Source organism: Oryzias latipes, chromosome 24 (genome assembly GCF_002234675.1).
Source record: "Oryzias latipes chromosome 24, ASM223467v1".
Lineage (NCBI taxonomy): Eukaryota > Metazoa > Chordata > Actinopteri > Beloniformes > Adrianichthyidae > Oryzias > Oryzias latipes.
The window spans coordinates 15,798,142-15,823,727 of record NC_019882.2 but is presented as its reverse complement, the minus strand read 5'-3'; the positions used below and the strand labels follow the sequence as shown (position 1 = coordinate 15,823,727).

General features: G+C 36.5%; 1 protein-coding gene across 5 annotated transcripts; it reads right to left on the bottom strand.

Moving 5' to 3' along the window:
- Positions 1 to 2,633: 2,633 nt before the first annotated feature.
- On the bottom strand, positions 2,634 to 24,714 carry LOC101170142. 5 transcript variants are annotated; one of them, XM_023952774.1, is made up of 22 exons: positions 24,543 to 24,714; positions 24,050 to 24,118; positions 23,689 to 23,810; positions 23,533 to 23,593; positions 23,302 to 23,448; positions 21,930 to 22,013; positions 21,460 to 21,651; positions 20,267 to 21,234; positions 17,919 to 18,107; positions 17,793 to 17,847; positions 17,412 to 17,477; positions 16,474 to 16,545; positions 16,045 to 16,113; positions 8,605 to 8,787; positions 7,205 to 8,464; positions 5,783 to 5,946; positions 5,597 to 5,647; positions 5,185 to 5,217; positions 4,217 to 4,285; positions 3,684 to 3,752; positions 3,269 to 3,448; positions 2,635 to 3,168 (listed from the first exon to the last, which is right to left on the bottom strand). In XM_023952774.1, the coding sequence occupies exons 2-8, from the start codon at positions 24,108 to 24,110 to the stop codon at positions 20,858 to 20,860; spliced, it is 1,044 nt and encodes a 347-aa protein (XP_023808542.1). In that variant the 5' UTR covers positions 24,111 to 24,118; positions 24,543 to 24,714; the 3' UTR covers positions 2,635 to 3,168; positions 3,269 to 3,448; positions 3,684 to 3,752; positions 4,217 to 4,285; positions 5,185 to 5,217; positions 5,597 to 5,647; positions 5,783 to 5,946; positions 7,205 to 8,464; positions 8,605 to 8,787; positions 16,045 to 16,113; positions 16,474 to 16,545; positions 17,412 to 17,477; positions 17,793 to 17,847; positions 17,919 to 18,107; positions 20,267 to 20,857. The 5 variants fall into 5 exon arrangements, with proteins under 5 accessions (XP_023808546.1, XP_023808542.1, XP_023808543.1 ...); XM_023952775.1 differs by having other exon boundaries at positions 5,783 to 5,916; XM_023952776.1 differs by having other exon boundaries at positions 17,919 to 18,040.
- Positions 24,715 to 25,586: the final 872 nt, after the last annotated feature.

Sequence of the window (25,586 nt, the reverse complement as noted above, 5' to 3'; positions counted from 1 at the left end):
TCTCATGTTACTTCTTCCTGATGTTCCCATCGCTTGGCACTGCCACATCCACCACAACGGCTTTCCTCTGTTCTTTATCCACCACTACAATGTCTGGTTGGTTTGCCATTACCATTCTATCAGTCTGGATCTGGAAGTCCCACAGGATCTTTGCCCTCTCATTCTCTACCACCTTCGGAGGTGTTTCCCATTTTGACCTTGGGGTTTCCAGTTCATATTCTGCACACATGTTCCTGTATATTATTCCAGCCACTTGATTGTGGCGCTCCATGTATGCTTTACCTGCCAGCATCTTACACCCTGCAGTTATGTGCTGGATTGTTTCAGGCACCTCTTTGCACAGCCTACACCTTGGGTCTTGTCTGGTGTGGTAGATCTGAGCCTCTATCGCTCTGGTGCTCAGGGCTTGTTCCTGAGCTGCCAGGATGAGTGCTTCAGTGCTGTCCTGTAGGCCAGCCTTTTCTAACCATTGGAAGGACTTCCTGATGTAGACCATTTCAGTTATGATCCGGTGGTACATCCCATGCAGGGGTTTGTCCTCCCATGAGGATCTGTCCTCCAGCACTGTATCCTCTGCTCTCCATTGTCTGAGACATTCACTGAGCACACTGTCAGTTGGGGCCTTGAGCTTGATGTACTCATGAATCTTGAATGTTTCATCCTGGATAGTGGCTTCAAGAGAGAGATGATTTTACCACATCTTCAATATTTTAAACATTCTCAATGTGTGAAAAACCTGGGTGTACTTTTTGACTCTGAGCTAAATTTGATCACACATTAAAAATGTCATTAAGACAGGATTTTATCTTCTCAAAAACATTGCCAGAGTCCGCCCTTTCCTCTCTCTTACCAGCACAGAGATGCTAATGCATGATTTTATTTTCAGTCGTTTAGATTACTGTAATGCCTTGCTCTCTGGTTTACCAAAAAAGTCTATTTCAAACTTACAACTTCTACAGAACTCAGCGGTACGAGTGCTGACGAGGACCAGAGGGTGGGAACACATTACACTGGTTTTAAAATCGCTGCATTGGCTCCCTGTGCATTTCAGGATTGATTTTAAAATTATTTTATTGGTTTATAAATGTTTTATGGTCTTGGGCGCTCTTATTTAAATGAAATTATTTTAAAATATGAACCCTCGCGAACCCTGAGGTCCTTTGGCACTGGCCTCTTAGTTGCTCCTAAGGTGAGGACCAAAACTTATGGTGAGACTTCGTTCCGCAATTATGGTCCTCGCCTGTGGAACAGCCTACCGGAGAGCCTCAGGGCCGCAGAGACTGCAGAGGTTTTTAAGAAGAGCCTCAAGACTCACCTTTTTAATTTAGCTTTTAGTTGATTTTAACTGCTGATTTATTCTATTAGTTTTAGTCTTGGCTAATTTAGGTATTTATTTTCATTTTATGTATCTTATTCTTAATTTTATGTTTTTACATACATCTTATGTCTTTAATTTTAGTATCTTATCATGACTTTAGCCCCAGTGTTTCTTATGGGGATCTTTTCCTCCAGGGCTTGCTGGCTTGGTCGGTGATTGTTGCCGCGGTTGTCGCCCTTACTGGGGCAGTTGGGGTCTGACTTTGCAGCTTCACGTCTGTGAAGTGGACCCCAGTGTTGTCCCAGTCTGGGTGGGTGCTGTGGCGATGCTCCTGTGGCCGGGCTGGCTCCTGGTATGAAGAGATTCCCAAATACCGTTTCCTTACAGCAGAGCCAAGCCATACTTGATTGTTTGTTTGCTTATTTATTTAAGTTACATAGTCATCATTCTTTGTACGTGGGGGCCATGGGTCATATGTTTTAACGGAGGGGAGTGGGATGGGTGAAGGGTGGGTTGGGTTTTTACTGTAATGTTGTGTGTGTTCTGTTTTTAATGTTAAAGCGCTTCGAGCAAAATGCATGAGAAGCGCTATTTTATAAATAAAGTTTGAATTGATTTGATTCTACGCTCACTAGTCCTTGGCCTCCTTCCTTGCGGCTAGCATACAGTCTCAGGGTGCTGCATTTGGGATGGAACTTTTTCATTAAAATAATAATAAGGAACAAAGAGTGGAGGGACTTAATATTTGATAAATGACAAAACATTTATTGGTGAAAGATGTAATCCTCAGTAAGCTTTGTTTATCACTAAAATGTGTTGAAAGCACATTTTATCTTATGCTGCACAACAATGTTTAGTTTCTGTCAAGAAAGGGAAAAAAAAGAAAAATATTTGTACATCATTTATATAGTTTTTCTGTTGGATCATTAAGCATTAAAGTTCCGTTAAACAGCAGTGAGACTGTAAGTAGATTATGTCTCACCACAGTGGTTGTAAGTTTAGAAGTAAATTCAATTTTTTACTTTAGTTGTTAAGTTTTCTTTGGAGTAAACTTGCAGGATGACACTAAATGAAATTACAGTAGCCTATGATAAAAGTCAAAATTAATATTGAGCTTGATCAAAACACAATTTTTCTTTAATTTTTCATTTTTGTCTCATACAAACTGAATGCATACAGTTTGTTCCAAATTGCTATGAAAATTGTGTTTAAGTGTAAAAAAAGATAAAATTCTTTGTTTTTCAATACACTCATGGATGATATTGTGTCTTGGAGTTCTTTGGATCACTGACATGAATCTCAGACACCTGTGATAGTTAGTTTGTCAGATGAGTTTAATTAAAGGAAAAAAAAACTACAAAGAAAGATGTTCAACAATGATAAGCAGACCAATATTTTCAAGAAATATGGGTCAAGAGAAGGATCTCTGCTAAAATGCATTAAATTGTTAAAAATTTAAATTAATTCAGTTATTAACAAGATCTTGATATTAACCTCTCTGTGCAGTAAATGATTACAGTTCTTTAACCTATTACCTAACTTTACTTTGTTACAAAAACAACTGCACAACCAAAACTAACAACACTTGAGACAATGGCAACCACAACTGTTGCTTTGATTTTCACCATTAGATCCAGAGCTTTTTGAGCTGCTGTACTTCTTTAGTTCTTCCTTTAACTCAAGGACTGCTTTTTTATTTTGTTCACACCCCAGTAAACCGTTCTTTTTGTTGTGGTAGACAATGTTGATCTCCAGGACAACATTAGGGTTACTAGATAAGACTTTTGAAGAGGAAACGCGTTTGGGCTCTTGGGAGTAATGCATCAAGACCAAAATGACAGGATCCCCGCCTAATGAGTATACAAAAGCAGAGGAAAAATATGTTAAAGATTATATTAATTTATTCAGAAAATACCTGGAACCTGAACCTGAAACCTAGAATGAAGATACCTGGAACCTTCTTCATGGCTGCTTCAGCATCTGTTCCTGCCCGCGACGTAATAGGACAAAAAACGATGGTGATGCAGCTCTCTTCATCATTTGTCAGATTTAAGCCTGAAGTCTGAATCTGGTCCAAAAGTTGTTCATCAGCACCAAATGTTTCACCACATACCACCTTCTTGTATCTCACTGTTAATAGAAAAGACATTAAAAACACAAAAGTGAAAATCTTGAATAAAAGTTGTAAGCAAAAAAAAACCCGTCAAACACTGAAACATTAAATATGTAACAAAAGATTAATATACACACATTGTTTCCAACAGAAGTACATTTTAAAATCAACGGTTTAAACAGTTTAGGTGTTAACAGAGACATAAGTAAAAGAAACAAGTACAATAGTACAAGGTTGTAAACATTACTTTACCTGGTGTTTTCCGTGAACAGCAACAGCAACAGCTACAGAAGCATTGCCGTATCCAGGAGCAACATTCTCCTTGTATTTAATAAACAAACAATCACATAAAACCCAATTATGATCTGAACTTTAATAATAAACTTTAAGTTTATTTAATTATATGCTGCCTTTAATGACCACAGACAACCATGGGGGTGGGGCCAAGAGGAATGAGGTATAGAGAGAATATTAGAGGTTCTAAAATGGAGCCCTGTGGAACCCCAAACAACAGCTGAGCAGTTGAAAAGTAACATCCAGAAATATCTATTGTAGATTCAAAAAACATTAAAGACACAAAATTTAAAATCTTGAATAAAAGTTAAAAGCAAAAAAAAAAAAAGTCAAACACTGAAACATTAAATATGTAACAAAGGATTAATATACACACTTTATTTCCAACAGAAGTACATTTTAAAATCAACGGTTTAAACAGTTTAGGTGTTAACAGAGACACAAGACAAAGAAATAAGTGCAATAGTACAAGGTTGTAAACATTACTTTACCTGGTGTTTTCCGTAAACAGCTACAGCACCAGCTACAGATGAGCTGCCATATCCAGAAGCAAAATTCTCCTTGTGTTTAATAAAAAACAATCACATAAAACCCAATTATGATCTGAACTTTAATAATAAACTTTAAGTTTATTTAATTATATGCTGCCTTTAATGACCACAGACAACCATGGGGGTGGGGCCAAGAGGAATGAGGTATAGAGAGAATATTAGAGGTTGTAAAATGGAGCCCTGTGGAACCCCAAACAACAGCTGAGCAGTTGAAGAGTAACATCCAGACATATCTACTGTAGATGGAAAAGACATTAAAGACCCAAAAGTGAAAATCTTGAATCAAAAGTTAAAAGCATGAGAAAAAATCCCTTCAAAAATGGAAAAAAGGAAACAGGTAACAAATATTAAGTTAAACACACTGTTTCAAACTAGGTCTGCACAAAGTGTCGCAAATTTATTGTTATCGCGATATCAAGGTGTGCAAACATATATCGAAAAAGGCAAAAATTGCCTAAATAGTTACCTTAAATGTGCTAAAACATGCTTATGGCAGCTTAAAGTACTTAATGAATCAAAGTATATCCATTTATGCATTTGACCACATTTAGACCCTCAAGTCGTTGAGCAACCGGATAGGGCTCTTTTATGTTAGATGTTTGCCTCCTATGTACACTAGGGTTACCTCTTATTTAAATTAAACTGTTGCAGTGAAATGGAAACAATATTTTTTGTTGTTTTGCTATTCATTTATTTATTGCAAGTTATATCCTCATCGCAATATTGATCATTAATATCGCATATCGCAAGATTTTTTCTATTTGTGCAGCCCTATTTCAAACAGAAGTAAATGTAAAATAAACAGTTTAAACTTTTTAGGTGTTAACAGAGACACAAGAAAAAGAAATAAGTACAAGATTACAAGTTTTTAAACATTACGTCACCTAGTGTGCTCCATAAACACTTACTGAAGCGCTGACACAGCGAAGAGCAACATCCTCCTAGTGTTAAATAAAGAACAATCACATAAAACCCTGTTATGATCTGAACTTTAATAATAAATTTTAAGTTTATAGAATTATATGCTGCTTTTAATGACCACAGTCGAACAAGGGGGTGAAGACAAGAGGAATGATGTTTAGAGAAAACATTAGAGGTTCTAAAATGGAGCCCTGTGGAACCCCAAACAACAGTGGAGCAGTTGAAGGGTATACTCTACACATGCACAAATAATAGTTCTGTCAGCCTAATAAACTAAAAATACAGCTGTTATTTTACTAAAGCTTTGTTTTTTTAAAGTTAGGATGGTGAAGCTTATAAATAAAAGAAAATACACATTCTCTACATAAAAACAAGATATTATTTCCCAGAGAGACATACCATTTTCTTGGTTCTGATTGTTTATCAATGTAGTCTTGCTGTCTGATGATTCTGAAAAAAGAAAAAAGAAAAATTTCTACAACAAAGATCATATCTTCATGAGACATAGATGGACCTACATATTTGAGGTGTATACAAGAATGTATTTGTAGCTGTATATTTGTATTACAAAAAACTCATACTGACGTCTTCTTTCAGAATCCAGACTTCTGTTGATGTCTTCTCCCATTTTAACACGAGCTTTAAGAACAGCCTGCAATTATTCAGCTGATCCTTTGTGTCCTTTTTCCTCTCAAGTTGCTCAGCTACAACTCCAACGTCTGGATGAAGAGATTTGGTTTTTAGAATATCTGCACAGATGACAATAGTATGAAGTAATATTTGTTTACAGTGGCCCTGAAGTCCAAATCACACCAAGACAACGTGAAAACATGAAGATCACAGAGACAATCAAAAAACAAAACAATAAAAAAAAAAATTACACTTTAGAAGACGAAAAAGTTCCAGAAAACCAAAACACAATTTAAAAAAAAATGAAAAATTTCAGAAAGCAGAAATCAAACTGAAATGTTAAAAAAACAAAACCAGAAAATGTTGCTACAATGACACATCAATGATTAGATATTCAGGTTTGATTTTTGACGTTTTTTCAAATGCTTCTTTAATGTCTGCATACTAATAAAAGTTTTATGATTAGTACGGAGCATATCCAGTGTTACTTCAGACTAAATAACTTTCAGGTGAAAGGATGGACAAACGTCATCATCTTAAAAAAGTAAAAAAAAATCTAAAAACTAAAGTAATTTCCAGAAATAAAAATGAAATGTTTAAAAGCAAAACAAAAGAATAAATAAAAAAAGATGGCCAGTATGGCACATTAGAACGGTGGCCAAGAACCACCATCGCAAAAAGACTAGCAGCAACTGCAAACAAAAAAAGGAAACGCAAATAAAAAGGAAACGCAAATATAAAGGATATGCAAATAAAAAATAAAAGCTGCAAATAATAACCGCCATCACAGCAAAAGAAAAGTGATGAGAAAAAAAAGAAATACAAGCAAAACACAAGTGATACAAACAAAAAAAGAAATGTAAATCTTTCCTTTTTTAATTTGCATTTCCTTTTTTCTGTCTGCAGTTGCTTTTTTTTTTTCTTTGCTACAATTGCGGTTCTCGGCCACCGTAGCTCCGTACTGATCGTAAAACTTTTATTAGTGTGCCGACATTGAAGTTGTGCTCTGTAAAATGTTTTTGTGTTGAAGTATTTGTTGGTCTGTTTTGCAATTCAAGGCCACCGTATTTGGGACACTGAGTCAGCAAACCTTTAACCCTTTCATTTACAGCTTAGAGTATTACAGTTTTAAAACTGATCTTTTTGATTGCAGTTTGACCATTTTTTCTTTTCAAAACTCTGACTTTTGTTTTACTTTTAGTGACAAAAATATCAGTTTATAGAATTCCGGGTAAGACAACACAAAAATGAAAGTAACAAGAGGCTTTTGCACAAACCAACAGCTGTGACTGAGACTCTTGTGGGATAAAACCTCAGAATTCTTTTAGAGAAAGATGATGAGTTGGCTTTTGTGACGGAATGAAAAATATCACTTACTTGTTAGTCCAGAAGATCCACCTGTCGTAGATTTGTATTTTCTGAAGTCTTAAAAAAACTAAAAACACAGAGGAGACACTAAAAGGAGAGACTTTATAAAGATTTGTGAAACAATTAATTTAAGCGTAAAAGCAAAAATGTAACACCCAACTATAATGAACATTTACAGGTGTTAAGTCAACTCACCATTTAGAGTTAAGAGAAAGTGAAAGTAACTTGTGAGCTGTAGGAGGAACCTACAGGCTAATAAAACTGTTTAAAGACAAAAAACACAAGCTTTCCAGAACATTAATATGTTTAAAAAAATGCTAATTACTCTCATTTACCAAAATTGTGGACTGTTCAATGTAAATTTAAACAGTTTAAACAAACAGGCGAAGTCAATAAGTTTGTTAAAATATTTTATTGAATTAGTCAAGCGTGTCACATGATCACATGATCACAATCTGTTAATGACTGCCCCAAGTTCCTATAAGTCTTAAAAAAATATTACAAACATGAACATTTTTGCTGTTTTGTTTTGTTTATTAAAATGTGTCAACAGCAAGTGTTTTTTAAAGCCAAAGAAAATGGATCTTGAAAACAGGCTGGGGTAAGGAACTCTTTGCACATTTACAGTATGTTACTGCAAACATGAGAGAAACAAGCTAAGACATGACAGAAAATTTACACCATGAATGAAATATTAGAAAACTATCACTTAATCAACATAGGTAGGGCCTTTATTCCTTCCCCTCCATAACCACACATTTCTGCAGCAAACAACAGAATACTTATATTTTGTAAGTTAAACCTTATGCAACAACACAAATTAATTTCTTTATTTATGAATAAAAAAGTAAATATGGACAGAAATAAATTTGGAACTGTCTCATTTTATATTTAATTTGAAACAAGATCTTGATTTAAACCCGTCTGTGCAGTTAATACTTACAGTTTTTTATAGTATTACGTACCTTTATCTTGTTACAAAAACTGCACTACCAACACTAACAACACATCAGAGGATAGCACATCTGTTCCTGCGATTAACATGGTTGGATCCAGAACGCTGTGGTCTGCTGTACTCCTTTAGTTCTTCCTTTAACTCAGTAACAGCATTTTCATTTTGTCTGCACTTCAATAAACCGTTCTTTTTGTCATGGTAGAAAATATTGACCTCCAGGACAACATTAGGGTAACTAGATAAGACTTTTGAAGAAGAAACATGTTTGGGCTCTTGGGAGTAATGCATCAAGACCAAAATGACAGAATCACCATCTATAAAGAAAACAATGAAAAAATAAGTGAAAGATTATATTCATTCATACTCTTGAAACCACTGATCATATGAATAACATAAATAATCAACAAATAATATGATTTTTTTTTAACATTCCTACTGAAGAAAGAGATAATACCTGGAACCGTCCTCATGGCTGCTTCAGCATCTGTTCCGTGCCGAGACGTAACAGGACAGAAAACGATGGTGATGCGGCTCTCTTCATTATTTATCTTTAAGACTGGAGTCTTAATTATGTCCAAAAGTTGTTGATGAGCACCAAAGGTTTCACCACTGACCACCATCTTGTAGCTCACAGTTACTGGAAAATATATTAATGATACAAAAGTAAAAATCTTCAATTAAAGATTAACCTCAAGGCAGAAAAACAAGTTATTTAAGAGAAAGTATGTATTTACCTGATTGTTATTCAATTATTAGGGTGTAAAATTAATTTTAAAGTGATACTTTGGACTACATCTACTTCATTTTTTGTTGAAAATGCATGAATGTAATATTTTTAGAACAGAAAATCATCTGTGAATGATTTTTACAAAGACAGAATTAGATGTTTAACATTTTAAGTAGTTCTAAAATCACAAATACTATATAGCATATAAATAATAAAGAATAAGTCAACGCACAGATACAAAGTTAAAATCAACTATTTAAGCTTATAAGACTTTAAAAATTAATTAAAGTATGTACAAAAATAGTAAGGAAGTACATATTTTGTGGTTATATACTGTCTGTGAGGTTTTTTGTAGAAAACTAAAGACATATTTAAAGCGAACTTATCCAGATTACTTTACAGATGAGAAGGGTCAAAGCTATGACATCAATGTAGCAGCAAACGGTCTCAATAACTATTTTGTAAACGTGGGTCCAGAGTTGGCAGCGGAAATTCCAAAATGCAAAACCAGCAAAGACAATAATCCACCCATCGACAGGATCTCAAACTCAATCTCTCTCTCATGCGGACGAAAATGAACTGATATCAATTGTGAATAATTTCAAGAGTAAAAACTCAAAAGATTGCGAGGATATAGATATGACAGTGGTGAAAATGGTAATTAATAGTATCTCTAAGCCTCTAACATACATAACTCATCATTACGAACTGGGAGATTCCCAAACCAAATGAAAATAGCCAAAGTGATTCTTATCTATAAGAGTGGAGACAAACACCAATTTACAAACTATAGACCTGTTTCTCTTCTTCCACAATTCTCAAAAATCTTAGAAAAAATATTCAATGATAAATTAGCTTTATTTATTGAAAAACACAATATTATAAATGAAAACCAATATGGTTTTAGAGAAAATAGATCTACCTCATTGGCTATCATTGATGCTGTGGAGGAAATCACAAATGCTCTGGACAAAAAGAAATATGCAGCTGGAATTTTCATTGACTTAAAAAAAGCATTTGATACTCTCAATCATGACATCCTACTTGACAAACTGGAAGTGAATGGGATAAGAGGACTAGCGTTAACTTGGGTCAAAAGCTATTTAACGGGAAGAAAACAATTTGTCAAGATTGATGAATATACATCAGAAACCAAAGAGATAAGGTGTGGTGTCCCACAAGGATCAATTCTAGGCCCGCTGCTATTCAATATTTACATAAATGACATATTCAATGATTCAAAGCTTATGAAACTCATATTATTTGCTGATGACACAAACATATTCTATTCTACAGACAATCATAGGGAACTTATCAAGGTGGTGAACACAGAGTTAAATAAAATAAAATTATGGATGGATTACAACAAATTATCTTTGAACCTAGATAAAGCCAAAGTGATGTTTTTTGGAAACTTCAATCCAAACAAAGAGCTCTCAATTGAAATAAATAATGTCTTAATCGAAAGTGTTACAGAAATAAAATTCTTAGGAGTTTTTATCGATGACAAACTAAGTTGGAAGCCACACATCAGACACATACAAACTAAAGTCTCAAAAAGTATTTCAATCGTAAATAAATCTAAACATATATTAGGATACAACAGTAGATATTTATTGTACTGTTCTTTAATACTACCATATTTCGCCTACTGTATAGAAATTTGGGGGAATAAATACAAGAGCTCACTACATCCTCTCTTTTTACTTCAAAAGCGAGCCGTCAGAATTGTACATAAAGCCGGATATCTTGATCATACAAACAATGTATTTTATCAATCAAGACTTTTAAAACTGTATGACCTTGTTGATTTTTACACTGCGCAACTTTTATACAGAGCCAGTGGGATATGGAAGCGATTATGTAGCATAAATAAAAAGCAAAGTCAAAACCAGAAATGCTTTTTCATTTTCAAAATGAAGCTGCATTTTTTGACTCAAAAATATAATGAAAAAGCAATCCACCAAAATGCTTTTTCATTTCCTTCCTCAACACAGCTTATTCTGTCACTTAATTAAAATTAAAATGAAAATGGTATTTGACATTTCATTTTCAAACAGTTCTCTGGTAAATGTGTAGCATAATTCATTTAGAAATGTCTAATTTGACCATTAAAATGGATTAATAGAAATGCTTTTTAATTTTCAAAATGAAGCTGCATTTTTTGACTCAAAATTAAAAAGAAAAAGCAATATTTCAAAATGCTTTATCATTTTATACTTCAACACAGCTTTTTCTGTCACTTAATTAAAATGATAAATAAAATGGTATTTGACATTTCATTTTCAAAAAGGTCCATGGTAAATGTGTACCAAAATTCATTTAGAAATGTCTCATTTGACAATTAAAATGGATTAACAGAAATGCTTTTTAATTTTCAAAATGTAGCTGCATTTTTTGACTCAAAATTAAAAAGAAAAAGCAATATTTCAAAATGCTTTTTCATTTTATACCTAAAACCGCTCATTCTGTGTCATAATTCAAACGAAAATGCAAAGAGGGGATTGCATTTGCATTTTAACATCCACCCCGCGCAAGTTGTCACAATATTCAATTCGAAAAAGCATTAGCAGAGGGGAGGCGGGGCGATGACGTCACTGCTTTCTCCGTGTGTCCGGCTGCTGACTGACGCACACACGCGCACCAAGAGCAGACTGTGTTAGCGGCAGAGACGAGGGTTTTGTGATGGTTGTGAACTTCTGATGAGTTTCCACAGCTTCTCAGGACTAAGTAACTGCATGTCCGCCTTCTGCGGTCCTCCTCTGACGCACCGCGGACAAGCTTTGTTCTTCGGACCGCCAGCTGCCTTCGCATAGCGGAGCGCGAAGCTCCCGATGATGATAGTTGAAGGCGGAAATGCTGCTGCGATCTGAGAAACCATCAAATGAATTTGTGTTTCCAGTGGTGTCCAGAACAAAATAAAGACTGATGTAATTCCCAGATATTTACACATTTATCTGCAGCTTTGCGGTGAATTTGCTGTTTGATTTATTAAGATCCAGGAATCCAGGTTTGAGCAGGCCAGGTCCAGCGGTTTTTGAACAGGACCCGGTTTTAGGTGATCTTAATGTGAAAAATGCAGCAGAATGTTCCTTCAGCTCCCTCGCGAATCAGAAGCTGTGAATCGTAAGCCAACTTTAGCGTCGTCTGACCGCACGGATTTAAAAATATATAATCGAGCAGAGCAGGCCGTTAAATATTAGCATAACCGTAATAAAAGCACATTATGAAGATAGTCTCCTGCAGCTTCGCGCTAAGTGAGTGTTTTGGTCCAACCAGCAACGTTTAGCATAGAGAAATCTGCTGTCTGATGATGGAGCTCCACCTGTCATCAAACAGCAAATTCACCGCGAAGCTGCAGATCAAGGTGTAAATATCTGTGAATTACATCAGTCTTTATTTTGTTCTGGACACCACTGGAAACACAAATTCATATGATGGTTTCTCAGATCGCAGCAGCATTTCCGCCTTCAGCGATCATCGGCAGCTTCGCGCTCCGCTATGCGAAGGCAGCTGGCGGTCCGAAGAACAAAGCTTGTCCGCGGTGCGTTGGGAGGAGGACCGCAGAAGGCGGACATGCAGCTACTTAGTCCTGAGAAGCTGTGGAAACTCATCAGAAGTTCACAACCATCACAAAACCCTCGTCTCTGCCGCTAACACAGTCTGCTCTTGGTGCGCGTGTGTGCGTCAGTCAGCAGCCGGACACACGGAGAAAGCAGTGACGTCATCGCCCCGCCTCCCCTCTGCTAATGCTTTTTCGAATTGAATATTGTGACAACTTGCGCGGGGTGGATGTTAAAATGCAAATGCAATCCCCTCTTTGCATTTTCATTTTAATTATGACACAGAATGAGCGGTTTTAAGTATAAAATGAAAAAGCATTTTGAAATATTGCTTTTTCTTTTTAATTTTGAGTCAAAAATGCAGCTACATTTTGAAAATTAAAAAGCATTTCTGTTAATCCATTTTAATTGTCAAATGAGACATTTCTAAATGAATTTTGGTACACATTTACCATGGACCTTTTTGAAAATGAAATGTCAAATACCATTTTATTTATCATTTTAATTAAGTGACAGAATAAGCTGTGTTGAAGTATAAAATGATAAAGCATTTTGAAATATTGCTTTTTCTTTTTAATTTTGTGTCAAAAAATGCAGCTTCATTTTGAAAATTAAAAAGCATTTCTGTTAATCCGTTTTAATGGTCAAATTAGACATTTCTAAATGAATTATGCTACACATTTACCAGAGAACTGTTTGAAAATGAAATGTCAAATACCATTTTCATTTCAATTTTAATTAAGTGACAGAATAAGCTGTGTTGAGGAAGGAAATGAAAAAGCATTTTGGTGGATTGCTTTTTCATTATATTTTTGAGTCAAAAAATGCAGCTTCATTTTGAAAATGAAAAAGCATTTCTGGTTTTGACTTTGCTTTTTATTTATGCTACATAATCGCTTCCATAGTGGGAAATCGTTACCATTAATTATCCAAAAACAGTTCTTTTTTTTTTTTTTTTTTTTTTTTAACTTGTCCTGTCCAACAGCTGGGCAGACAGACGAGAGCTGAGGGCCTCTTGTGTTGGACATATTTTGCTTTAACAAGAGGGGTTATTAATCTTCTGACAAACCAAAGGTATGTCTGAATAAACCCCTTTTGTAATTGAGGCCAAACTTTATTAATTTCAATCATGTCTGAAAATCTTTGGTGTTGGACCGGACGGAAAAGGAAAGAGGGGAAGAAGAGAGAGGGACGTTAGAGAGAGGGGGGGGGGTAGGGGGTGATAATAGGAGGGGAAGGGGGATAAGACCATGAAGCAGCATACAGCAACAAGTTTACTGGTTGTTAATCATTATGGTAAGGTTCAAATGCAGTACAAAAAGGGCGGGGCCTGTTCACACACACACTCAAATGTTATAAACACACCTGCTAGCTGTAAAAATGTCCACCTGTCGACATGTACACAAAACAGATAGTGTTCACACGCATACTTATGCCTGATAACCAACTAGTGTGAAATATTTCAGTCATTCAGTCATGCAAGCTATTAGTGCAAAGGTGAGCTAACACCTGTGCTCAGGTGAGGTTTTATGTTCTTCTAAAATGGATGGTGGAACGTGAAAAGAAGGAGGGAGAGTGCCCAGCCATCCCCACCCCAAGACCCCCACCGCAGCAGCAGCGGCAGCCGGAATCCCCCCAACGCCACACGGGAACCGGCAGGGAACAACCGCCGCCCGGGCGACCAAGCCCGCCACCCAGGCCAGGGCCAGCAGGGCCGCCGCAAGGCCCCCAGAGCCAGAGGCCAGGGAAGCACGGAGGGAAAGAGAGCGCCGCCCCAGCCCAACCAGGAGAGCAGCCCCCCCGCCGCGCCGGGAGAACCCAACGCAGAGCCCCACCGGAGAAGGACGCCCACAGCCCCAAACGAGCACCCCACCACCACCCAGGAGTTCCGGGCATCCCCCCGCCCCAACCCCAGGTACGAGCCAGGACCCCCCAAGGGAGACCCGCTCCGCACTCCAGGCAACCATCCGCCCGGCCCACGGTTGGTCCAGGGAGGAGCGAGGCAGGGGGCCCGCCGCCCCCGCCCAGGAGGGGGGAACCCCGGGGAAAAAAAAAGGGCCCACAAGGGGTGTTATAAATATGGCCCGACCAGGCTCGGCCACAGTTGGAAATTTGGCGGGGCCCAGCACTCAGGAGCAAGGACCAGAACCCACCCCCCAGGGACCAGACACCCCCGGCTCAGATGTAATGTGAACTCCCCCACCGCGCGGAGAGAGCACCGCCGGGCCCAGGAAGCCGGCACCCCGGGGACACGGCCGCCGTTGCAAAGGGGGGCCCGCACCCCCCACCAGGGAAGAGGCAGGGGACAGATGGACCCAGGTCCCACCTTCCTTGCAAATTGTGTGTGCGTGTATGTGTGTTTGAGATGGTGTGTGTGTGCATGTGTGTGTGTTTATGTTGGGATGTATATATTGAGGGGGGAGGGGTGTGTGTACTAAGGGGGGTGCAGTTAAAATTGGCGGGTAGGGCACTAAGGGGACATCTCCTGATTACTCACAGTGACGTCCCCTCACCCTCCCCACCAAGGGGCCCTAAATGTCTAAGGTGCGGTTAAAATTGGCGGGTAGGGTGCTAGGAGGACATCCGCTGCTTGCTGGCAGTGATGTCCAAGCACCCCCCTTACCAGGGGGGGTGCTTGGACAAAAACAGTTCTTAGAAAATGAAGGAGGCTACAGACTGAGGGGATGTAGGAACTTCAAGATCAAACTGATAAGAACCGCAAAGAAAGGTTTCTGTGTGTCGGTGTGTGGCACTAAACTTTGGAACGGTTTAAGTAATGAGCTCAAAAACTGTTCAAATATTAAAATATTCAAGAAAATGTATAAAGAAACTCTTATTTCAGGATATGAAGATAAGAGGATTTAAGGATCAACAGGTGTTTGAATAATTCCAAATCCATGTGTGAACTTGACTGTGGTGAAATAATCAAAGCTCTTTTAATTACAACCAATATGTGTTACATTGTAATGTGCAATAATGATTACTGAAATGTTTGAATTACAATCAATAAGCTATTGATTTTATTTACTTGATCTGAAATGTGAAGTAATAATTACTAGTTTGATGTCATCATGTGTTCTAATGATAATCAATTATTATTACATATCGGTATCGTTACTGTTTACTGAAATCATGAATGAATGTTTTCTGAAGATCATCAATCATTTCTGGGCACTGGATTTTGTTACTTGAAGAGAATCTATCTGATCAGAACCGGATTTAAAAACACTGTAAAACTATCAAATGAATGAACTCAGTAGGGGTGGGATTATATAAGCTTGCTTCTTCCCACTCCTTTTCAAGTAATAAATCAAACTCTACTAATACCTCAGTTAATTATCACTGTATTTAATTAAGCATATATGATTTAAGTGACATTTTTGTTTTGTTTTCTGTCTTTTTAATCTATGTATTTCATCATTTCTGTAATGAGTTTGATAAATATGTGTAAATTATTTATTGCTTTGACTACAATGCTTGAAATAAATCAATAAAATCAAATATTGAAAAATAGACAATAAACTGCTGATACCACATCTGCTTCATGCAATAGACTAACTTAACTTATGAATTTGTAAAGGTAAGGCTTCAAATATTTGCATACCTGTATCTGGAGTTAGACGTTCAATGACATGGTGAGGAATGGACAATATCCACCTGAACCTTCGTCTTACTACAAAATAACAGTCACATTAAATACACAACTATGATATTAACTATATTTTACTGAAGCTTTGAGTAACAATGGGATATGGTAAGTTATGACAGACAACATCTACTTCCTTTTAAGTTGAAAATGCATTAATACAGTATTTAAGGAGAAAAAAACCTTCAGCAAATGATTTGAATAAAGACAAAAATAAATGTTTACTGTTTGTAAATCTCCAAAATCAAAAAGGAAATATACTGTAAATAATGAAGATAACACACAGGGCTGCATAAAGCAGAAAATTTAAATTCAATGGTTTAAAATGTTTAGAAGACACAAAAAAGAAACAAGTACAAAATGGTAAAGCTGTGTAAATTTGCATACCTGTATCTGAAGATAGAAGACAAATGACACAGGGAGGAATGAACAGTAACCACCCGAACCTTCGTCTTACTACTAAATAAAAAATCACATTAAATAAACAGTCATGAGCTTAACTTTATTTTACTGAAGCTTTGTGTAACAATAGGAAAGTGTTAGTTATGATGGACAATATCTACTGCACTTTCAGCTGAAATTGTATAAAAACATTTAAGGACAGAAAATCTGCAAATGATTTGAGTATATAGATCTATAGATATATCTATAGATCTATATATCTATATACTCAAATCATTTCAACTGTTAGAACAGTTATGATATCTATATATATCTATAGTATATAGATATATCTATAGATATATAGATATATCTATCTATATAGATATATATATCTATATATCTATATCTATATCTATCTATCTATCTATCTATCTATCTATCTATCTATCTATCTATCTATCTATCTATCTATCTATCTATCTATCTATCTATCTATATATATATATATATATATATATATATATATATATATATATATATATATATATATATATATATATATATATATAGTGAAGAATGGACAGTTGGACAGTAACCACCTGAAGCATCATCTTCCTATAGAAACAATCACATTAAATACATAATAATAATTCTAACTCTATGTTACTGAAGCTTTGTGTAAAAAGAGACAGTATAAGTTATGATGCACTACATCTACTTCATTTTCAATTGAAAATATATTACTACAATATTTAAAGACACAAAATTTTCACCAAATTATTTGTATAAATACAAAAACAGATTTGTACTTTTTTTGAAGTTCTGATATCAAAAATAAAATATAGCATAAACAATTAAGTTAACACAAAGAGGTGCAAACAGATGAAACTATAAAACAAACGGTTCAAAAATGTGTTAGGCTGTAAATATTTGCATGTTACCTCGAGTTAGAAGACCAAAGACATATTGACAAATTGACAGTACACCGCTGGTGAAAGCTCCTCTTTCTACAATGTAAACAATAACATAAAACAAAATTATGATCTGAACTTTATTTTACTGAAACTTTGTGAAAAAATAGGAAATATAAGATCACATCTACGGTACTTTATTGTTAGATAAAAATGTATACACATTATTTAAGGAACAAAAAAATCCTCATTAGAAAAAATCTAATCTAAAAAAATCATAAATTTTAAGATGAGAACGATCAGATTCTCTTTAATGATGGTTATTGGACATTTGGTTATTAGAACATCTGCACAAATGATAATTCAATTAGAAAAAACAAAGTAAAAGGAACAAGAGACTTTTGCACACACCCCTGACAGAGTATTGTTGGGTAACAGCTTCAGGTTCTTCCCGATGTGTTGGCTTCTGTATCAGAGAAAGAAATAATCCTCAAGGAAGTGTTTGTGAATGCATGGAAAATATTTACCCTTACTCACCTCCATGAGAATAATTTCAAAGTTTGTGTTTCTCAGCTCTAGATTCACTTGTCCAGGAAAGAGTTCATGCAGGTTTTCCAGAGTCAGGGTCTGGATCTCTGAGTCCGTTTGGAAATCTGCCTCTGAAAATACCAGGTTTGACTAAACCAGGGGTCTGCAACCTGAAGCTCCGGAGCCACATGTGACTCTCTGGTTAAAGAACAATCTTCTTTCTCTTTCGGCTTTTCCCATCAGGGGTCGCCACAGCGAATCATCCTTTTCCACCTCACTCTATCATGAACATCTTCTACCCTAACGTTAGCCAACTTCATGTCCTCTGTTAAGACATCCATGTATCTCCTCTTTGGCCGTCCTCTTGCCCTCCTGCCAGGCAGCTCCATCTCCAACATCCTTCTACCAATATATCCACTATCCCTCCTCTGAACATGTCCAAACCATCTCAGTCTGGCTTCTCTGACTTTGTCGCTAACACAGGCAACATGAGCCGTCCCTCTGATGTACTCGTTCCTTATCCTGTCTAACCTGGTCACTCCTAAGGAGAACCTCCTAAGGTTAAAGAACAATAAATGTTTTAATTTGAAAAAGGTCCTGTACATCAAGGGGCATCAAGGGAAACTAAACAGTCAGATACGTCCAACTTTATTCTACTCATTTACAAAAAGTTGAAGCCCAGTGCGTCACATTATTAGGCTCCTGACTACAATACCCATAATGCATGACGCCACATTGTAGTTATCAGTCTTACATTTAGATCAACTTGTGAGCATTGTGTACCACAGAAAATCAACTGGTCAGTTAGAGGGCATGTTTTATTTATTAATATTAAACTAGGATTTTAAGGAGTTCAAAAATCCAGAAAGGGCCAACTAATTAGCTCTGATGTTGTTTCAGTTAGTTAGATTTACACATTTCTGACTGAGACACACCATAAACTGTAAAATGAACTAAGTAGAGCAAGTTTTTTTAAATCTCTGCTCCCATTACACTACCTACTAATACATTTTCTGCATTGAGATGACCTTATAGTTCAGGGCATCTTTTGGTTTGAAAGGAAATCAGGTGAATTTCTGTCAAAAGTTATAAACTATTCCATATTTAGAAAATTAAATGGTTATTTCTCTAAGTTTATATTTTATTTATGCCAAACAAAAGTTATTTTATATAAACATAATAACATTTATATGGATACAAATCAACGCCTTCTTTGTTTTTTTTTTTTTTTTGAATGGAGAAATTCTATTTTGAGGCTCTTCATGGAATGATGTCAGTATGACATTGAGCCAGATACCTCTTGAAGGTTGCAGACCTTAAAGTATAACATAACTAGTGATATACAGAGGTGGGGCCTAAATATCAACGTGACATGTCAGAGTTTAGGAGCGCAGGTGAGTTAATTCTTCTTCTTTCTCTTTCGGCTTTTCCCATCAGGGGTCACCACAGCGAATCATCGTTTTCCACTTCACTCTATCATGGACATCTTCTACCCTAACATTAGTGCAGGTGAGTTAATTAGTTGTTATTATTTTATGCAAACATTTAATTCATTTATGTAAATGGAAAAATACATGCCCTTTGTTTAGTATTTTTTTGAATTATTTTTCTGATTATTATAAGTGTCTTAAATGCATTCCTAACAAAAACAAGAAAACTACAGTCATTTATCAAAATATATCTAAATTATTATTATTATGAATTGTTTTTGCCTTGCCTTTGCCTATTATTTCATTTTATTTCTTTTTTCTATATGTGCATTTATAACGTTTGTTCACCCTAACTTGGTTTGTATATGAGCATCTATAAAAAAAAAAAAAAAAAAAAAAAAAAAAAAAAAAGCTACACACATTGTTAAAAATATTACTGTTTTTTTTTCGGTCTTATATGTGTGTTTGATATTAACAATTGTTTATTGTGCAAGCGACTGTGAATGTCTGTAAAATTGAAAAATGTACAATAAAGTTTGTTGGAAAAAAAAGAAAGGTCAGTTAATTAGTCCGGAGCGTCAAGAAGCTGCGCATGCGTCTTTGTGTTCTATTTCCTGAAATAGTCGACATTGTTCCACCCTTTGAAGAACAAGGTCCCCATTTTTCTTACCTGTTTCAATGTTATACTAAAGTGATTTATGACAAAAGAAAATTTGTTCATAACAATAATAAAATAGGAACAAAGTGAGGAGGCATCGAGAGGAGCAGGAGGGACTTTGGAAATTTTAAATGACAAAACAAATTAAGTTAAAAAAGAGGCAGAACTCAATATCATCATACCTTGTTCTAAGCTATAAAATCAATTTGGGCATAAAAGCAAACATTAACACACAACTATAATATACATTTAAAGAAAAGGCAACTCACCGTTTTGAGTTACGAGAAAGTGAAACTGATTTCTGAGTCGTTAGGCACTGATGACGTAAATGTGGGAGGAGCCTGAGGCTTATCAAACGAATAAAGATGTAGAAACGCCAATCACTTGATGAAACACAATTTTATTTTATTCTACTAATTTCAAACATATCTTTATGAAATACATACAAATGATAATTATTTCGCTGCAAGTTTCACCTGTAAATCAATGCAGTTTAAACAAACAGTTGAAGTCAAGTAGTCTGATCAAATATTTTATTTAATTATTCAAAAGTGTCACGTGACTGTCATTGATGGCTTGTAAACATAAAGTATAAATGTAAAACACTGTCATGAACTGATGGTGTGGGACCCACAAAGCAGAAGACCAGGCTTGGTGGGAGAAGATTGAACATTCAACAGTAAAAGTAAAAGTAATTCCCTTTTCTTATACATGTGCTCCTTTCACCAACTACACTATTCAAAAAATGCATTTGAAAGATATAAATGACAAGTTATGTTAAAAATACTAATGTAATGAAACAAATGAAAAGCTATTTTTTACTGGTCCTTTAAGGGATAAAATCTGAACAGTCAGCTGTTCTACTCACCACCCTCCCAAATACTTTTAGTTTCACCGTCACTGCTACTACTACTGCTACTGCTGCTACTGCAACCACTACCACCAAACAGCTTAAAATCGAAATCACTACCACCACTTCCAGAACAAGAGCCCCTCACATCATCAGGACAAACAGTTGCCCTTCTCTGTACACTTGAACTGAGCTCCAATAATTTATTTTGTATCTGTGAGAAAGCGGCTGAATTTTGACGACATCTTAACAAACCATGAGTTGCCACGTGGAAAAAAACATTGATTTGCAGAACAACATTCGAGTGAAAAAACCACGTTGTGATTGATGTAGTTTGATTGACCTCCTGCACGTGATGCAGCCGCACTAGAATGACAGGTACATCATCTGTGGAGGGCAGGAAAGACACCAAAAGTAAAATTACTCTAAAAAAAATTACTGTAATTATGAGCATTTTATGCAAGAATGCAAACAAAATTTTACTGGAAAAGTCAGTCTTACCAACAATTGAAAATGTAAAGTATCAATGATCTAAATGAGGATTTCAAAAACATTCTTGCAAATCCAAAACATCAATTGCAATTTGGGCATCAATAGCTTCTGTCCTCTTACCACTTATACCAGTCATGGCAGCATCAACATCCGCCCTGGCATGTGAGCCGACGTGGCAGAAAACAAAGACGATCTGGCCATTCTGGCTGCATGAAACGAGCTGAACACGATCCTGAAGGTGAGCCTGGACCTTGGTCATCAGCTGAAGATGGGCATCCCAGGTTCGACCACTGACTATCATCTGGTACATCACTGTGTCAACAGAGACAGACCATCAGCATGATACCATCAGCAGAGATATTTTATGTTTTGTCCAATTATGTTTTTTTTTAATTTAATCTATTGAACATTTCCGTAGATATTTTTACATAGCTTTCTTTCTGTGCACAAATTTTAGAACCTAAACAAAAAGATAAACACATTTTTAACATCAGCCTCTCAAGCAAGCTACCAATATTTTAGAGGTTCAAAATGAAATAAAACTATGACTTCAAAGTGGCAAAGAAAAATAAAGTTAGTCATAGAATTACATTGAGCCGGGTGGACATCAGCTTGGCTGGGGTGGCGGTGCGTTTGGATGCAGGCGGCAGAGCTGCTTGTTTCTGGCAAATCCCCTTCAAAGCAATGACATGATGCTGTCATGATTTGTCAAATTTGCTCATTTCTGCTTCAGCAGTTTGCCTCCACAGACAGTCTCTAGTCATTTCAGAGCCTCTCACAGTTCATCACTCAACCTCTCCTGGGCCTTCAGTCTGTCCAACAGCCCTCTTTCTGCTCATCTTTACTATCAAGTCCTTATTTTTTATTTTGTGCCACATTTTTTACATTCACAGCAGATAAGTTGATAAAACATCTTACAAATAAAATACCCTTTAATGTGGGATTATAATTAAATCACTTTTATAATAATTAATAAAGAACATTTACAAAATGAAGAGAGTTACTGCTAGAGTTACTACTAATGCAAAAAATTCACTCTAAAATTTCAACATTTTCCAAGTTCATTCCTCAGTTATTGTGACATAAATTTCATAAAGTGACAAGCAATGCTTTTGAAAATAAATAATTAAATAAATACAACTATGTTACTGTATTTCTTTTTGCATTTTACCTCAATATAAAAACATAATGGCTGTATTTTTAAAAATATTCTGGATAATCTGCATTTTATTTATGTTTTACAAAAGCCTGCCATGAACTCTCTTTATGTTTTGCTTTTTCCGTAAACATTTTCAGTCATTAATCTCTGCTATAATGCATCATTTCAACTAGTGGAAATGAATTGAAACAAACAAAGAGATCTGCGATGATATGGAATACCCTGCAGTTGTGATGCATCTGGTGTAACCTGACATCTGGTGTAACCTGACAAACTCATCTATAAAGTCACGGTTAAAATTTGTTTGGGGCAAAAAAAAAAAGAAAAGGCTCTCACCAGCTGATGTGGTGAACGTATAATCTATCACCACCCCTAACAAGCGAACTTCAACCAATAAAACAACAGAGCAGAATTTGCTGAGCCAGAATGTTAATGAAACTCTTACTATTGGGAAATGTAACATCTGTTCCATCAACAACCAGCAGCTGGATGTTTCTATGCTTGTCTATTGGTAAAAAGATAACCTCCAAGTCTGTTACGACGAGCGCCTTCCCAGCAATTCAGTTAAGCTCCTCCCTCTTAGACCTGCTTCTTCTTAATATTGCCAGATGCTGGTGGCGTTGTATAACGCTTTCACGTTCTCCAATTGTTAAAAAAGGCTATCAGCATCAGCTAAAACTGATGAAGGACTCATCATTTATTGAAGCATTTATCTTTTCTCTCAACACTATTGCTGCAGCAAACACCCAAGCACGGAAGCGGGACCATCATGATGTGAGTGTTGCATTTAAATCCTATAGCACCTTGTTCCTGCTCCACCTGAGTTTTTCTGATGTCCTCCAGCAGACCAATATGAGCTTCCAGAAAACTCTGAACATGATTTAGTTGAGTCTGCAGATTCCTCAGGACATGGAGGTAGTCAGTCAAAACCGTGTTTTTAGATGGTGCAGCTGGAAAAAAAACACGAGGCATATAGTTAGAATAACAGATAATCACAGATATTTTAAAACTGTGTGTTTAGAGAAAAATATTACCATTTAAAGTAGTATGCGAAATTAAACTTTTGAGTTCCCTCAGAAGACTGTTGAGTGGTTTCTGAGCAGAATAAAGAGAATTCAATCAAAACTGAAATAATGATACGGATGAATCATTTGAGGCCTCCGGTGCAGTTCCAGATCTCTTTTGCTCACCTTTTTGTGTATTATCCTGAAGATTGTCCTCCTCAGCTTCAGATTCTCTGCTCCAGGAAACAGCTCATGCAGGTCTTCTCTGGTCAGTGAGCGGATTTCTGAATCGCTGCAGAAATCTGCTCCTGGTGAAGCAGCGGAGTTAGCAAAAGAATTTCTGCGTAACAAATAGCATTTCTCTGTTCATACTAAAATTTGTAATAGTTTTTATCCTTAAAAGTAAAAAAACTAACAAATGAATTTAGTCACAGCATTACTTTTTGAGCTTTTCTGTTTATCTTTGATTAAAAAGAGCTGAAACGAATAGATTGACGGCAGAAGCTATTTTTGCAGTTATTTCACACATTGGGAATCGGTCACCTACTTTGTAGGACAGAGGCAGCTGTTTCACTTGCCCGCCTTATTTTCCTGAGTAAAACAAACATGACTTTTCCTAAAGAAAAGACAATAATAAAATTAATAGTCAGGTATATGTACATATTTCTAATTCAAAAATGCTCCGGTGTCACAAAAGTCTTTAAAACACAGTGAAGCCTTCACAATGTAAACAACTGAAAATAATTTCTATAATTCAAATTAGTCGTCAGTCATTTTATGCATTGCTTACAAGTACTTAGTGGTTTCATGATAAATGTTTTTATTATTTGTTCATCTGTAAGGGTATTTGTTGCAAAAACATCTTATTTTTAATTTTTAAAGACATTTTACAGTTTATGTCTGCTACTATGCAGTTGTGCTTCATGCAAAATGAAAGTAAAGGACATCTTCAAGCCTGTAAAGCTGCACAAACAGTAGGTCTTTGTACTGAGCACTAAAAGTAATGACATTTTTCACAGCTCAAAAGAGGAGAAACTTGCCTTAAACAGGAACACTGACCAGAGTTTGCCTTGTTGCTTCTGTGGGCTTGTTATGACCTTCACGCTGGGACCCCCAGCTCCGCAGCTAAAGCTATAAGTAGCTTGCGGCCCCTCAGTTTCAGAGTTCAGCCAGAAACAGCACGGCATGTTCCCCCTGCAAAGCCAGCAGGGTGCAGCACCGTTCAGGTTCTGACTCACTTGCACCACTGTCAGACTCACTCTGGCATCTACCGTTACAATGTGAACACTCTGGTTGAAACAGAATACTAAAGGTTGCAACATCTGGACTAATAGTTATTTTTTCAACCCAGAAAAGCAGAGTTTTCCAATTTACAAAAAAAAGGGGATAAATGAAGGGGGAGAAAAAACATACCCTGAAACCAAGAACAGCAAACTGCTTAGTCCCAAAACATGAAGCAGCTCTGTGTGCAAAGCTGTGTGAAAGCGAACTTCCTCTCAGCCTGTCTGCAGACAGAAGTGTTCTTCTCCTATGTCAGACTTTCTGCAGGAGAAAGACAGCTCCCTGTGGCTCAGCTCAGTCTCCCTCGCTGAGCCTTTGATGGAGGAAGAAAGCCGAGTTTCATGTGTATGCGTCTGAGGGTAACAACACTCTCAGCGAAAACATTCAAAGACTCCTACTGCAACAGCTGAACATCAGCTGAGATCCCTTTGATTTGTATCTAGGGGGTGTTTTCAGTGGCACCTCCGAGAGAACACAAAAACAATGATAAATATTTCAGTGTGCAGATGAAGTGTGTGACAGTTCAGTCTGTTGGACTTTAATGAGTGAATGCATTCCTGGTATCATTATATTCCGTTGGAGTAGTGCCCAGCTTTGGCCAGAAGATGGTAATCAGGTACCAGAAGTCTTTGGGATGCTTCCAGTAAATGCAGAAACTTTAATAGAGAAGTTCAGTAGCCGATCTGGCTTCGGGCCACTTCTGGAGGCCAGCCAGGGCTTCTGAGAATTTTGAGACGGAGCCAACGGTTAATTCAAACTGACATCTTGATCCTCCTTGTTGGACTGGATTACAAACATCAAGG

What these genes read in the sequence shown, in the direction of transcription:
- LOC101170142 (XM_023952774.1), bottom strand. Translation starts at nt 24,110, where the DNA reads ATGTTTGTTTTACTCAGGAAAATAAGGCGGGCAAGTGAAACAGCTGCC. An exon ending in AGCTGCCTCTGTCCTACAAA is followed by an intron (nt 23,811 to 24,049) that starts GTAGGTGACCGA and finishes CTGCTTCACCAG; the next exon opens with GAGCAGATTTCTGCAGCGAT. An exon ending in TTCGCATACTACTTTAAATG is followed by an intron (nt 23,449 to 23,532) that starts GTAATATTTTTC and finishes TTTTTTTTCCAG; the next exon opens with CTGCACCATCTAAAAACACG.